The sequence below is a fragment of the Megalobrama amblycephala genome, linkage group LG10 (assembly GCF_018812025.1).
Source record: "Megalobrama amblycephala isolate DHTTF-2021 linkage group LG10, ASM1881202v1, whole genome shotgun sequence".
In the NCBI taxonomy this organism is placed as follows: Eukaryota; Metazoa; Chordata; class Actinopteri; order Cypriniformes; family Xenocyprididae; genus Megalobrama; species Megalobrama amblycephala.
The window spans coordinates 5,429,203-5,442,732 of record NC_063053.1 but is presented as its reverse complement, the minus strand read 5'-3'; the positions used below and the strand labels follow the sequence as shown (position 1 = coordinate 5,442,732).

The 13,530-nt window shown below is 35.1% G+C and overlaps 1 protein-coding gene across 1 annotated transcript; it reads left to right on the top strand.

The window, feature by feature from the left end:
- Positions 1 to 1,552: 1,552 nt before the first annotated feature.
- Positions 1,553 to 13,013, top strand: c9orf72 (C9orf72-SMCR8 complex subunit). The gene is made up of 10 exons (XM_048204109.1): positions 1,553 to 1,711; positions 2,048 to 2,598; positions 2,681 to 2,776; positions 7,836 to 7,900; positions 7,988 to 8,060; positions 8,137 to 8,253; positions 8,402 to 8,637; positions 10,162 to 10,219; positions 10,325 to 10,434; positions 12,398 to 13,013. Exons 2-10 carry the CDS (start codon positions 2,152 to 2,154, stop codon positions 12,582 to 12,584), a joined length of 1,389 nt encoding a protein of 462 aa, XP_048060066.1. The 5' UTR covers positions 1,553 to 1,711; positions 2,048 to 2,151; the 3' UTR covers positions 12,585 to 13,013.
- Positions 13,014 to 13,530: the final 517 nt, after the last annotated feature.

The window sequence follows — 13,530 nt, the reverse complement described above, 5'->3', positions numbered from 1 at the left end:
AGGCCTCACGGAGCCATCGGCTTTAAACTAAAATATCTTAATTTGTTTTTCCGAAGATTAACGAAGGTCTTACGGGTGTGGAACGACATGAGGGTAAGTAATAAATGACAGAATTTTCATTTTTGGGTGAACTAACCCTTTAATCTTCCTCGTCAGTGGAACAATTAACCCTCATAAGGGTTTACACTTGAGTTCTTTGGGGTCAATATGATCCCAAACATTTATAGAGCGATTGTACAAAAAATATACATTTTTAAAAATACAAATTATATATCATTTTTTACGTTTACTTCTCATCTATACGTTTATGCTGTGTTTTTGGGGATATGAAGTACTTCTTTTTACCTAATTACTGCAAAATTCCTCAACTACACCATTTGCATGCATATGAAATATTACATTTTTATGAAAAAAAAACACTAATTATGATATAAATTAAATATGAGTTGTTTCTGGATATTGATCTAGGTGTTAGAGGCAGAATTCTGCCATCTGTTGGTTAGAAAAAAGCATGTAGGAATTACAGTTTTAGAAAAAAAAAAAAAGGGGTAATTACCATATCTGGCCAGCAGAGGTAATTTTTCTGGATGTGGCTTCCTGCTCTTTTGTGATTAATATTTTGTGAATATATGCATTTAAACATTATAAAACACATTAAATTAGCATTTTTGTCAAAGTTAAACATTATAAAACACGTTAAATCAGCATTTTTGTGAAAATGTATAGATTTTTGCAGGAATTATTTATTTTATTTGCCAATTTCTATAAAAATGCTCTCTATTCAGTCACACGTTTGTGTGTTTGTGTCTGTGTGTGTGTGTGTGTGAGTGAGCATGTTCATTCCACATTGCTTATGTGCTCTAGTACCAGACCTTCATTTATGTGTGAAAATTTTCAGATTTATGCAGTAATTATTGTTTTTATTTGCCAATTTTTATAATAATGCTCTCTATTGCAGTCACACCTGTGTGTGTGTGTGTGTGTTTTCATTCCACATTGCCTTTGTGCTCTAGAACCAGGCCTTCGTTGTGGTATGAAAATATTTGGATTTATGTTGGATTTATCGATTTTATTTGACAAATTAAAAAAAAAAAAAAATCATATTTTTTCCAGATTTGTAAACATATATATTTTTTTACATACCTTTAGAACAACCAAATCAAGCCCAGTTTTTGTGTGTGTACAGACAGATAATGTATAAAAAGTCACAAATCTTATTCCACTGAGATGAAGGGAACCCTTTTTTTAACTAAGGAAAAGTCGATTGGGGTCATATTGACCCCAAGGACCTTATGAGAAAAAAAAAAAGAAAAAAAAAAAGACTATTTTCCAGCTACACCCCTAGTATAGTGTATATATCAAATAACACTGAAATATAAAGCAATAAAACCCCTATTTAACTGTAGTGTCAGGGCATGGTAAACAAAAAAATCTATATTATAACAGCAATATAATGTACAACGTAGTTCGATACTATAATTTAATAGCGATATCTTTCTCAATACAGATCACAGCCTAAAGTGATGGTTTGACAAAACAACTCACAAGGTAATTGAATTTCCCCCTGGTCTCGGGGAATCAAATTACTCCTTCACCCGCTAGAGGGCGCTGCTGTGCCCAGCGCTTCAGCAACGCGCTTCTTCGCAGCTCTCATGACAGCAGAGAACCAGGAAAGGGTTGACGAATGTGTTGTTGTTTTGAGCTAAAACAGGTAACGTTAAGATTTTGTATGTGTAACATACTGGCGACAAAAAAAATGTATTTATTACGATTATTCAAGCTAAAGCAGATGAATTTTATAGATGAAAGTCGCGGTGTAGTGATTGACATTATGTTGACATACAGCATGAGTCATAGGGAATGAAGCTCTATGGCAGCTCTAACATATTTTGACACCTCTGACATATTCTGAGGTCGAAAAACAACAACATAAAAGCACAAATGTGTCTAGGTTAGAAAGCAACAATGCAATTTTATAATGTTGGCCTGATTTGAACTGTTTTCACTTTCAAGTCCTCTGTATTTTCTCTTCCTCTCTCTCAAACAGATTGCATGAGTGCAGTGCAACAGCAGAGGGATGTTGCAGTGCGTTTGTCACCACTGACTTCTGCATTGTGAGACTGACCGTAGTTTGACCGTATAGGTCAGATCATGTCTGCAGCCTGTCCCCCGCAGTCTCCAGCTGTAGCTAAGACTGAAGTGCTGGTTGAGGACTGGTGTCCCGTGCTGGCTGCAACCTTCGCTTACTGGGACAACATCCTGGGACCTCGTGTACGCCACATCTGGGCGCCCAAAGGTCAAGGGTTGTCGCTGCTCAGTGATGGAGAGGTCACGTTTCTGGCCAATCATACGCTGAACGGCGAGATTTTGCGAAATGCGGAGAGCGGCGCAGTGGATGTGAAATTCTTCGTCTTGGCGGAAAAGGGAGTCATCATCGTCTCACTGATTTTTGATGGAGAACTCAAGGGTGATAAGAACACTTGCGCTCTGTCAATCATCCTGCCACAGTCAGAGCTCAGTTTCTACCTGCCACTGCACAGCGTGTGTGTGGAGAGACTCAAACACATTATCCGCAAGGGACGCATCTGCATGCAGAAGGTCTTTGCTTCGGGTTGTGTACTTGAATCCAGCTGTTGTTTGTTTGTTTTTGTAATGCATATGTGTGTGTTTTATCTTGTAGGGTTACAACATAATCTCTATGTTGTCATCTGAGATTGTTCCCATAATGGAGCTTCTCACTTCCATGAAGAAACACAGTGTACCAGAGGAGGTGGATGTGAGTATTTTGACATTTTTTGAGAGGATTTTTTGTGCATTTTTTTTTGTTCACAGTGAGAATTTTGTGTAGACAGGAAGGGATGCGAAGAAAAAGAGATTGGGATGTGAGCTGAACTCAAATCGCTTCTCCCATATTTAAAAAAGCGAAGAATAATGTAAATAAAATAAAATGTTGAAGGCACAATATGTAATATTTTTAGATTAAAATATCCCAAAACCACTAGAACAATCTGGTTACACTTTATTTTAAAGGGTTAGTTCACCCAAAAATAATGTCATTTATTACTCACCCTCATGCCTCCATCTTCGGAGCACAAATTAAGATATTGTTGATGAAATCCGATGGCTCAGTGAGGCCTGCATAGCCAGCAATGACATTTCCTCTCTCAAGATCCATAAAGGTACTAAAAACATATTTAAATCAGTTCATGTGAGTACAGTGGTTCAAGATTAATATTATGAAGCGACGAGAATATTTTTGGTGCGCCAAAAAAAACAAAATAACGACTTATTTAGTGATGGCCGATTTCAAAACACTGCTTCATGAAGCTTTGGGGCGTTATGAATCAGCGTATCGAATCAGTGGTTCGGAGCACCAAAGTCACGTGATTTCAGCAGTTTGGCAGTTTGACACGCGATCCGAATCATGATTCGACACAAAAGATTCATAACGCTCCGATGCTTCATGAAGCAGTGTTTTGAAATCGGCCATCACTATATAAGTCGTTTTTTTTTTTTTTTTTTGGCGCACCAAAAAGTATTCTTGTTGCTTTATAATATTAATGTTCAACCACTGTACTCACATGAACTGATTTAAATATGTTTTAGTACCTTTATAGATCTTGAGAGTTTGAATGGCTTTGCTCTCAATGCAGGCCTCACTGAGCCATCGGATTTCAACAAAAATATCTTAATTTGTGTTCCGAAGATGAACAAAGGTCTTATGGGTGTGGAACGGCATGAGGGTGAGTAATAAATGACATTATTTTCATTTTTGGGTGAACTAACCCTTTAAGGTGTCAGTGTTACAGTGTAATTATACATTTCAGTACTGAGTAATGGCAATTAACTACATATACTTACTATAGGGTTATGATGAGGGTTTGGTTTAGGGTTAATTGCAGGTAATTATGCATAATTTCTAGTTATTACTACAGTAAATACAGTTCTGGCCAGAATTATTAGCCCCCTTCATAAATATGATCAAAGATGACTCTAAAAATAAATCTACATTGTTTATCCTTTTGATCTTTCATTTATAAAATTAGCAAAAATCTAACCTTTCATTGAAGGAAAAGAATTGAAAGTGGGGGGGAAATAACATTATGAAATAAATGTTTTTCTCCAAAACACGTTGCCCACAATTATTAGCACCCTTTTATTCAATACTTTTTGCAACCTCCTTTTGCCAAGAGTACAGCTCTGAGTCTTCTTCTATAACGCCTGATGAGTTTGGAGAACACCTGACAAGAGATCAGAGACCATTCCTTCATGCAGAATCTCTCCAGATCCTTCAGATTCCAGCTCCATGTTGGTGCTTCTTCTCTTCAGTTCACTCCACTCATTTTCTTTAGGGTTCAGGCCGGGGGACTGGGATGACCATGGCAGAAGCTTCATTTTGTGCTCAGTGACACATTTTTGTGCTGGTTTTGATGTTTGTTTTGGATCATTGTCCCGACAGATGATCCAACCACAGCCCATTATTGGATTTCTAGCAGAAGTGGTCAGGTTTTTATTTTTTTGTGTTGGTATTTGATAGAATCCATGATACCATGTATCTGAACAAGATGTCCAGGACCTCCAGCAGAAAAATAGGCTCACAGCATTAAAGATCCAGCAGTATATTTAACCGTGGGCATGGGGTACTCTTTATCCATGTGTGCACCAAACCCATCTGGTGGGTTTGCTGCCAAGAAGCTCTTGTTTTAGTTTCATCTGACCATAGAAGCTCGTCCCATTTGAAGTTCCAGTCTTGACTGACAACTGAATATGCTGGAGTTTGTTTCTGGATGAGAGCAGAGGATTTTTCTTGAAACCCTCCCGAACATCTTGTGGGGATGTAGGTGCTTTTGATAATTTTTTTAGGCTTTCTGAGATTCAAGACTCAACTAATCTCTGAAATTCTCCAGCTGTGATCCTTGGAGAGTCTTTGGCCACTTAAACATTCCTCCTCACTGCGCATTAGGATGATATAGAGACACGTCCTCTTCCAGGCAGATTTGTAACATCTTTAGTTGATTTGAACTTCTTAATTATTTCCCTGATGGTGGAAATGGGGATTTTCAATGCTTCAGCTATTTTCTTACAGCCACTTTCTATTTTGTGAAGCTCGACAATCATTTGCTGCACATCAGAAATATATTCTTTGTTTTTTCTCATTGTGATGAATGATTAAGGGAATTTGGCTTTTGTGTTTCCTCATGTTTATACTCCTGTGGAACAGGAAGTCATGGCTGGACAATTTCATGTTCATGATCACCCCGATGAGCTAAAAAATTTAAATATGAATGGGAATATACTTCAGAGATATTTTCCCATTTAAATTCTAGGGGTGCTAATAATTGTGGGCAACGTGTTTTGGAGAAAAACATTTATTTCATAATGTTATTTCCCCCCCACTTTCAATTCTTTTCCTTCAATGAAAGGTTAGATTTTTGCTAATTTTATGAATTAAAGATCAAAAGGATAAACAATGCAGATTTATTTTTAGAGTCATCTTTGATCATATTTATGACTGTACAACTGTACATGTAACGTGCAACAATGACACTGTAAAATAAAGTGTAACCAACAATCTTATATATTTTGTTGAATTGTGTACTTACATTGTCCCAAATGTTTCCAAGAATGTTTAAATCCAGAGAAATAAGCAATTTTAACCAGGACACGGACCGTGTCTGTGCCTCGCTTATCAATGATATCACACCCGCGTTACCCTCGATTTAGTTTTTTTTTTTTTTGTAGAATCCATGGAAACACCAAAGACGCTTTAATATATCATGTGTTTTATTAGACATGAGCAACTGTTTGAATACATTCATAGACAGAAAACTAATCATGTTAAATAGCTCAACACAGTAAGTCGTAACTTGTTTTTTTTTTTTGATTTACCACGAGTACCATGTTTTACCATGCCTAATATCAATCTAGCTTACTGGAGTGTGCAACAAGTGTCTCATAGCAGCCGCCAAGAGTAGCATTAAAACAACTATCAACACACAAATTTATCTAAAATGATAAAACAGTGCTGCTTTACCCCATATATGCATGACCGGAAGAAGAAGCGGAAGTGCTCGTCTGCATAATAAAAGCTCCACTGCTCTCGAGCAGTGTGTCATGCTTGTCTCTCATTAGCAATTGCAACAGCTTTCAGCCCCACCCTGATTCATACTACAGTAATGTTAATAAATCTTTAATACATTAGCTTATCAATGGTTATGATTTCTGCCCGCGTCCCGTCGGATTCTTTTCCACCGGCTGTAGACGTGAAGACAACACCTCTCATGATTCAACAAATGTAAAGGTGTCATCAAGCTACACTTTTGTTTTGAATAAACAACGTCTAGTGGCGAAAATTAAATATTGTGCCTTTAATAAAAATGAGTTACTAATGCAATAAGAATTGAATAGTAATAATGAGGCTTTTTTTCTTCATTAAAATATCATGACAGTTGTATCACCCTGACATTTTTGACTTTGAACCTCCCCCCCCAAAAAATAACAGTGAATTTTAATTCAGAAAAAATAAAATCATGCTCATCATACAAGAGTGTATTCAAGTCATTGAAGGTTTGACTTGTATTTTGAATGCTAATATAAATCCTGAACAAAAGAATTAGCGTCACAGCATTAACCAATTAATGAACATTGTAAATAAATGCTTATAGATATATTTTGTTTATTATATATATATATATACAGTACAGTTCAAAAGTTTGGAACCACTAAGATTTTTAATGTTTTTAAAAGAAGTTTCGTCTGCTCACCATGGCTACATTTATTTAATTAAAAATACAGTAAAAAACAGTAATATTGTGAAATATTATTACAATTTAAAATAACTGTGTACCATTTAAATATATTTGACAAAGTAATTTATTCCTGTGATGCAAAGCTGAATTTTCAGCATCGTTACTCCAGTCTTCAGTGTCACATGATCCTTCAGAAATCATTCTAATATGCTGATTTGCTGCTCAATAAACATTTATGATTATTTTCAATGTTGAAAACAGTTGTGTACTTTTTTTTTCAGGATTCCTTGATGAATAGAAAGTTCAAAAGAACAGCATTTATCTGAAATACAAAGCTTCTGTAGCATTATACACTACCGTTCAAAAGTTTGGGGTCAGTAAGAATTGTTATTTTTATTTTTTTGAAAAGAAATTAAAGAAATGAATACTTTTATTCAGCAAGGATGCATTAAATCAATCAAAAGTGGCAGTAAAGACATTTATAATGTTACAAAAGATTAGATTTCAGATAAACACTGTTCTTTTGAACTTTCTATTCATCAAATAATCCTGAAAAAAAATATTGTACACAAATATTTTGTACAATTGTACACATTAAATGTTTCTTGAGCAGCAGATCAGCATATTAGAATGATTTCTGAAGGACCATGTGACACTGAAGACTGCGTAATGATGCTGAAAATTCAGCTTTGCCATCACAGGAATAAATTACTTTGTGAAATATATTCAAATAGAAAACAGTTATTTTAAATTGTAATAATATTTCACAATATTACTGTTTTTACTGTATTTTTAATTAAATAAATGTAGCCTTGGTGAGCAGACGAAACTTCTTTTAAAAACATTAAAAATCTTAGTGGTTCCAAACTTTTGAACTGTCCTGTATATACACTGTATCATTTATCATTTATAAATAATATTGAACAACAAACAAAAACACTGATTGATTTCTAAGCATATACAATATGTATCTTGCTGGAAAGATGCATAATCATCCACACTGATCTTTTTCTGACCATTTTGAAAAATTGAATGTTTTTCTCTCTTTCACTGAACCATATAAAGAAATAATTTTCCTTGTTACAGCTAAAGGACACTGTGCTCAACGATGATGATATTGGAGACAGCTGTCATGAAGACTTTTTGCACAAGTAAGACATATCACATCTTTAGTAGAAGTCAATGATCTGAAATGAGTTTAGTAAAGTTTCGATGTTTGTCATCTTTCTCTATCATAGGGCTATCAGCTCTCATCTTCAGACGTGTGGCTGCTCCATGGTGGTTGGCAGCAATCCTGAGAAAGTCAATAAGGTGCTCATTCCTGCATAGACATTCTCAACATTCACAGCTTAGCATGTAAGTCGAATAACGACGTTTCCTTTTGTAGATCGTGCTCACGCTGTGTCTCTTCCTCACTCCTGCGGAGAGAAAGTGCTCTCGACTCTGTCACCCCGATGGCTCGTTTAAATATGACACCGGTCTCTTTGTTCAGGGCCTCCTTAAGGTATCCACAGCATCCCTCTATGGGAAACTCATAACTACTGCCCATTTGCAAAGAATGTTCAGTACTAATTTACTCGGGGCCCGTAATCATTAAAGACACCTGGTGTTGGATGGTAGTGTTATAAATGTCCCTCTCTTCTCTTTCCTAGGACTCCACTGGCAGCTTTGTGTTACCCTACCGGCAGGTGCTCTACTCCCCGTACCCCACCACCCACATCGACGTGGACATTAACACAGTGAAGCAGATGCCACCCTGCCACGAGCACACGTATCATCAGCGGCGCTACATGCGCTCGGAGCTCAGTGCCCTTTGGAAGGCCGCCAGCGAGGATGACATCAGTTCAGACAACCTCATCAATGCCCAGGACTCCTTCACCCCAGACTTGTATGACCCCCTCATACCTTCTTAGTCTGGAAGCTGTATCATGATTGGCTGTTTCTTACTGTTAGGATAAAATTATCCTGCTTATTATTACCACTTCTTGCGAAATTAATAAAGATATTAAATGTGTGAGGAAGGAGATAAGAGAGACAGAATATGCATCGAATAGCAAATTGTTGGATGATAGGGACAAAAGTCAATTACAGTTTACAAAAAGTATTTGACCTCAGAATGTTGCGACTGACCAATCAGAATCAGGTATTCCAGAGATCTGTTAAATAAATATCATTAAATCACAGAGGACCTGTTCAAATATTTGGTAATGCTTTACAATAAAATTTCCAAATTAGTTAATGCATTAGGTATCATGAACTAACAATTTTTACAGCATTTATTAATCTAGGTTAATTTTAATGTATTTAATTTAAATTTATTTATAAATGTACTATTCATGTTCATACACTACCATACGGAAGAGGATTAGGGCCAAGCAATAATAAAAAAATAAAACCATCTCAAGATTAAAGTTGCTAAATTTAGAGAAAAAAGTTGAGATAAAATGTTGAGAATAAAGTCATTAAATTACGAGAAAAAAACTTGTTACATTTCGAGAAAAAAGTTGAGATAAAATGTTGAGAATAAAGTCATTAAATTATGAGAAAAAAGTTGTTAAATTACGAGAACAAATTCATTAAATTATGAGAAAAATGTCGTTAAATTTCGAGAAAAAAAGTCGAGATGAAATGTTGAGAATAAAGTCATTAAATTACGAGAAAAAAGTCATTAAATTATGAGAACAAATTCGTAATTTAATGACTTTTTTCTTGAAATTTAATGAGTTTTTTCTCGTAATTTAATGACTTTATTCTCAACATTTTATTTTGACTTTTTTCTCGAAATTTAACAACTTTAATCTCAAAATGGTTTTATTTTTTTATTATTGCTTGGCTCTAATCCTCTTCCGTACTACCATTGAAAAGTTTGGGCTCAGTAATATTTTTTTAAAGAAATTAATACTTTTATTAAGCGATGTAGCAATGAGTTAAATTGATTAAAAATGGCAGTAAAGACATTTACAATATTACAAAATATTTCTATTTCTTTTGAACTTTCTATTTATCAAAGAATCCAGAAAAAATGTATCATGATGTTGACAAATATATTAAGCAGCACAACTATTTTCAACTTTGATAATAAGAAGAAATCATCATATTAGAATGATTTCTGAAGGATCATGTGACACTGAAAACTGTAATAATGATGCTGAAAATTCAGCTTTGCCATCACAGGAATAAATTACATTTTAAAATACATTAAATTTGAAAGCAGTTATTTTAAATTGTAATAACATTTGAGGGCTCTCACCACATAATTTGCTCAGTTTGATCTAATCAACGTCATATGTCAAGTACTCAGTTTCTGAACCTTTTTTAAAAAGGGTTTAAAAAGGCTTTTTTAAGCGCTTTTTTAAAAGCAGCGCTTAAAATTTCTTAAGAAGATATGACTAATCATTATTGCTTTTCTTAGGAATATATTTCAGGATGTGATGCACAAAGACACACTTGTGAAGTCCTTCATAGATGAGGTAAGCCTGCTGTGACTCCCTTTTCACTCCTTTTCTTCCTCCGCTTTGGCCTTGATAACGTGAGTGTGTGTGTGTGTGTGTGAATGCATCTTTGTTGGTTACTAGGTGTTTCTGTTGAAGCCAGGTCTTTCTCTGCGGAGTGTGTATTTATCCCACTTCCTTCTCCTGCTGCACAGGAAGGCCCTGACACTGCTCCGATATATTGAGGATGATACGTAAGTACAGCAGCTTTAAGCTCACAACATAACAAACCACTTGAATTGACGTTATGCCTATGTTGGGTGAACATTTGATGCATTTGGCACAAAATATGGGAAATGCTTCGGGAGTTTTGAAGTCGTCATCTAGTTGAATTCTCCAGGATTTCTGGGAGTTGTGCATGTTGTGTTCTTTAATGGTCCGCCTGGAAACAAAACTGTTGTGATGCCAAACCCCCTTATGGAAAAAGTAAGCCATCGTGTTTACAACTGTGACAATAAACACTGGATTTTGAAGTATGTGAAGTTCACACCACCATTGTTGCAGTAAACTTGCACAGTGTTCTTGAGTGAATTACACACTGGTCTGTTATTGTAGGGACATCGACTTTTCAATTTTGCACCTCTAAACATGACTCTGAACAAAACAAACTGATTGGTTGCGTTAAGTGTCAGACAAACGTCCACTTTAGCAGTCTTTGGCCAATGAAAGCTGCTATGGAGTCCAGGCGTTCTGCCGTCAGACTACAACTATTTATACAGTGTACTTATTAAACACTCACACTCCAGGCATGCAGCCGATTTGTTTTTTAATACAATTTTTTTATTTCATCCACTTTGTTTCTGTCTATTTTAACTAGATATTAAGTATCATGTGAGTACTGTAGATGGTTAATGCACTGATATCCACTGAATGACAACACTTTTCAGTAACTTTAAGCACATATACACTACCAAGTTTTTGGTTGGCTGCATATATTTGATAAAAAAATACAGTAAAAAAAATAAAGTAAAGAAATACTATTACAATTTAAAATAACTTAAATTTTAATATTGACTTTCTATTTGATTGTTATAAAATGTAATTTATTCCACTGATGACAAAGCTGAACTTTAATTCATCAGTGTCACATGATCCTACAGAAATCATTCTATTATGCTCATTTCTTATTATTATCAGCGTTGAGAACAGTTGTGCTGCTTAATATTTTGTGAAAACTGATAATTTTTTTAATTTTTCTTTGATGAATAGATATTTCAAACGAACAGCATTTATTTGAAATAGAAATCTTATGTTATAAAAAGGTATTATAAAAGTCTCTAATGTCACTTCAATTCAATTTAATGCTCCTTGCTGAATAAAAGTTCATTTTTTTTTCAAATTAATCGTACTGTCCACAAATTTTTGAACGGTAGTGTAAGCAAAAATTTATAGCATAATTTAACATTTTGGGTCTGATTTATTTTAGCAGTCATGAATATTGAAATGAAATTTTATCAATAAGTAACAAAGAATTTAATATTTAGCTATTTTATCTGCTCTGTGTTGTACGGAAGCTTGTTTCCGCCATGGAATAAAACAATTTAAAAGATAATTGTAACTTTTTATCTCGCAATTCTGTCTTTTTTTTTTCTTTTCTTTTTTTTCAATTCTGACTTATTTTCTCACAATTGCGAATTTATATCTCGCAATTCTGACTTCTTTTATCAGAATTGTGAGATATAAACTTGCAATTGCGAGTTAAAAAGTCCAATTCTGAGGGGAAAAAAGACTTACTTTTCAGAATTGCAAGATAAAAAGTAGCAATTACCTTTTTTATTCAGTGGCAGAAATAAGCTTCCATAGTGTTGCTTATTTCAATTCAAATGAAAAAAATTTTTTTTAGTTAATAATGATAAAATTCAAGATGCAAGCTTCCATCCATTACAATACACCTACACTGGAATACCTAAAACCTTGTTGGTGGCTGTATTTTAAATACAGTGTTGATTCAGGATTTTATAATAATTCCTGAGGTAATTCACAAGATACAATTGCGTGTCCACGTTTGTATGTAGAGTATGCACTGGTGAAAAAATTAGTTTGGCATCATTAGAAACAGTAACTAAAGGGAGCGGGGAGTGTAGGTCATGATTGTGTTGTTTATTGTATGTCAAGGTAGACTCATTGTGTCATATTGATTATTATTGATCATTACAGGCAGAAGGGGAAGAAACCTTTCAGATCTCTACGCAATCTGAAAACTGATTTAGACTTAACAATGGAGGGGGATTTGAATATCATCATGGCGATGGCAGAGAAGCTGCGGGCAGGCCTTCACTCCTTCGTTTTTGGGAAGTCTTTCCTTACCAGCGTGCAGGAGCGTGACCTGCTCATGAGCTTCTGACCTCTGAACCCCACACGATCACACAACAGGATGATTTGGGAACTCTCGCGTCTTTGTGTTTATTTTGAATATATTTATATGTGCTTTTTGTTTGCAGCATTCTGAACAATACCCGCTGCTACTGAAATGTCAGTTGGTGCAATTTCCCTTTGAAGTAATGATAATCAGCTTAGTGATGCTGGTAAATTCATATTTGTGTGAAAAAACTTCTTGATGGTCCTATGAGACACGTCTGTGACATGTACAAATGCTGTTTGCTAACTAACATAACACATACCTTCATTCATAACACAAGAAATTGGTGATGTGTAACATGGCAAGGAACAAAATTGCAGTAATTTAATCGCACTCTGTGTTCTATTGACATGACTTTCCTCTTGTTTAAATTAAAGAAAGTATGTTTTAATTAAACTAACATTTACTCTGTAATAACGTTCCCTGGCCTTTTATCTGCGATTGTCTGAAGACTTTACAGAATTCACACATCTGTTATCTTGCAGAACCCCAGTTGTGGCTAGCAGACTTTTCTTTGTTCCTTAACTTGACTTTAAAAAACTAAACTTACGGTTAATTAAATGTCTCATACTTTTGCATTTGGTTTGGGGCATTAATATAGGAAAGCTGGTGGGAATGTGGGAAAAGCAAAGTGCGACTTGACTCACTATATCCAAACAGTCAAATCTCTGGTGTACAATATGCAAGGAAGTCAGCAAATAACAGGAAGGGCCCCATAGACATCTTGCTTTCATTTTGAAGTGTTCTTCCTCAAAATATTACATTACTTCACTGCTATTTGTGTTATCAAACAGACACTGCATTAAAGGGTTAGTTCACCCAAAAATTACAATAATGTCATTTATTACTCACCTTCATTAATCTTTGGAACACAAATTAAGATGTTTTTGTTTAAATCCCATGGCTCAGTGAGGCCTCCATAGCCAGCAAT

What these genes read in the sequence shown, in the direction of transcription:
- c9orf72 (XM_048204109.1), top strand. Translation starts at nt 2,152, where the DNA reads ATGTCTGCAGCCTGTCCCCCGCAGTCTCCAGCTGTAGCTAAGACTGAA. An exon ending in GACGCATCTGCATGCAGAAG is followed by an intron (nt 2,599 to 2,680) that starts GTCTTTGCTTCG and finishes TTTATCTTGTAG; the next exon opens with GGTTACAACATAATCTCTAT. An exon ending in TGAAGTCCTTCATAGATGAG is followed by an intron (nt 10,220 to 10,324) that starts GTAAGCCTGCTG and finishes GTTGGTTACTAG; the next exon opens with GTGTTTCTGTTGAAGCCAGG.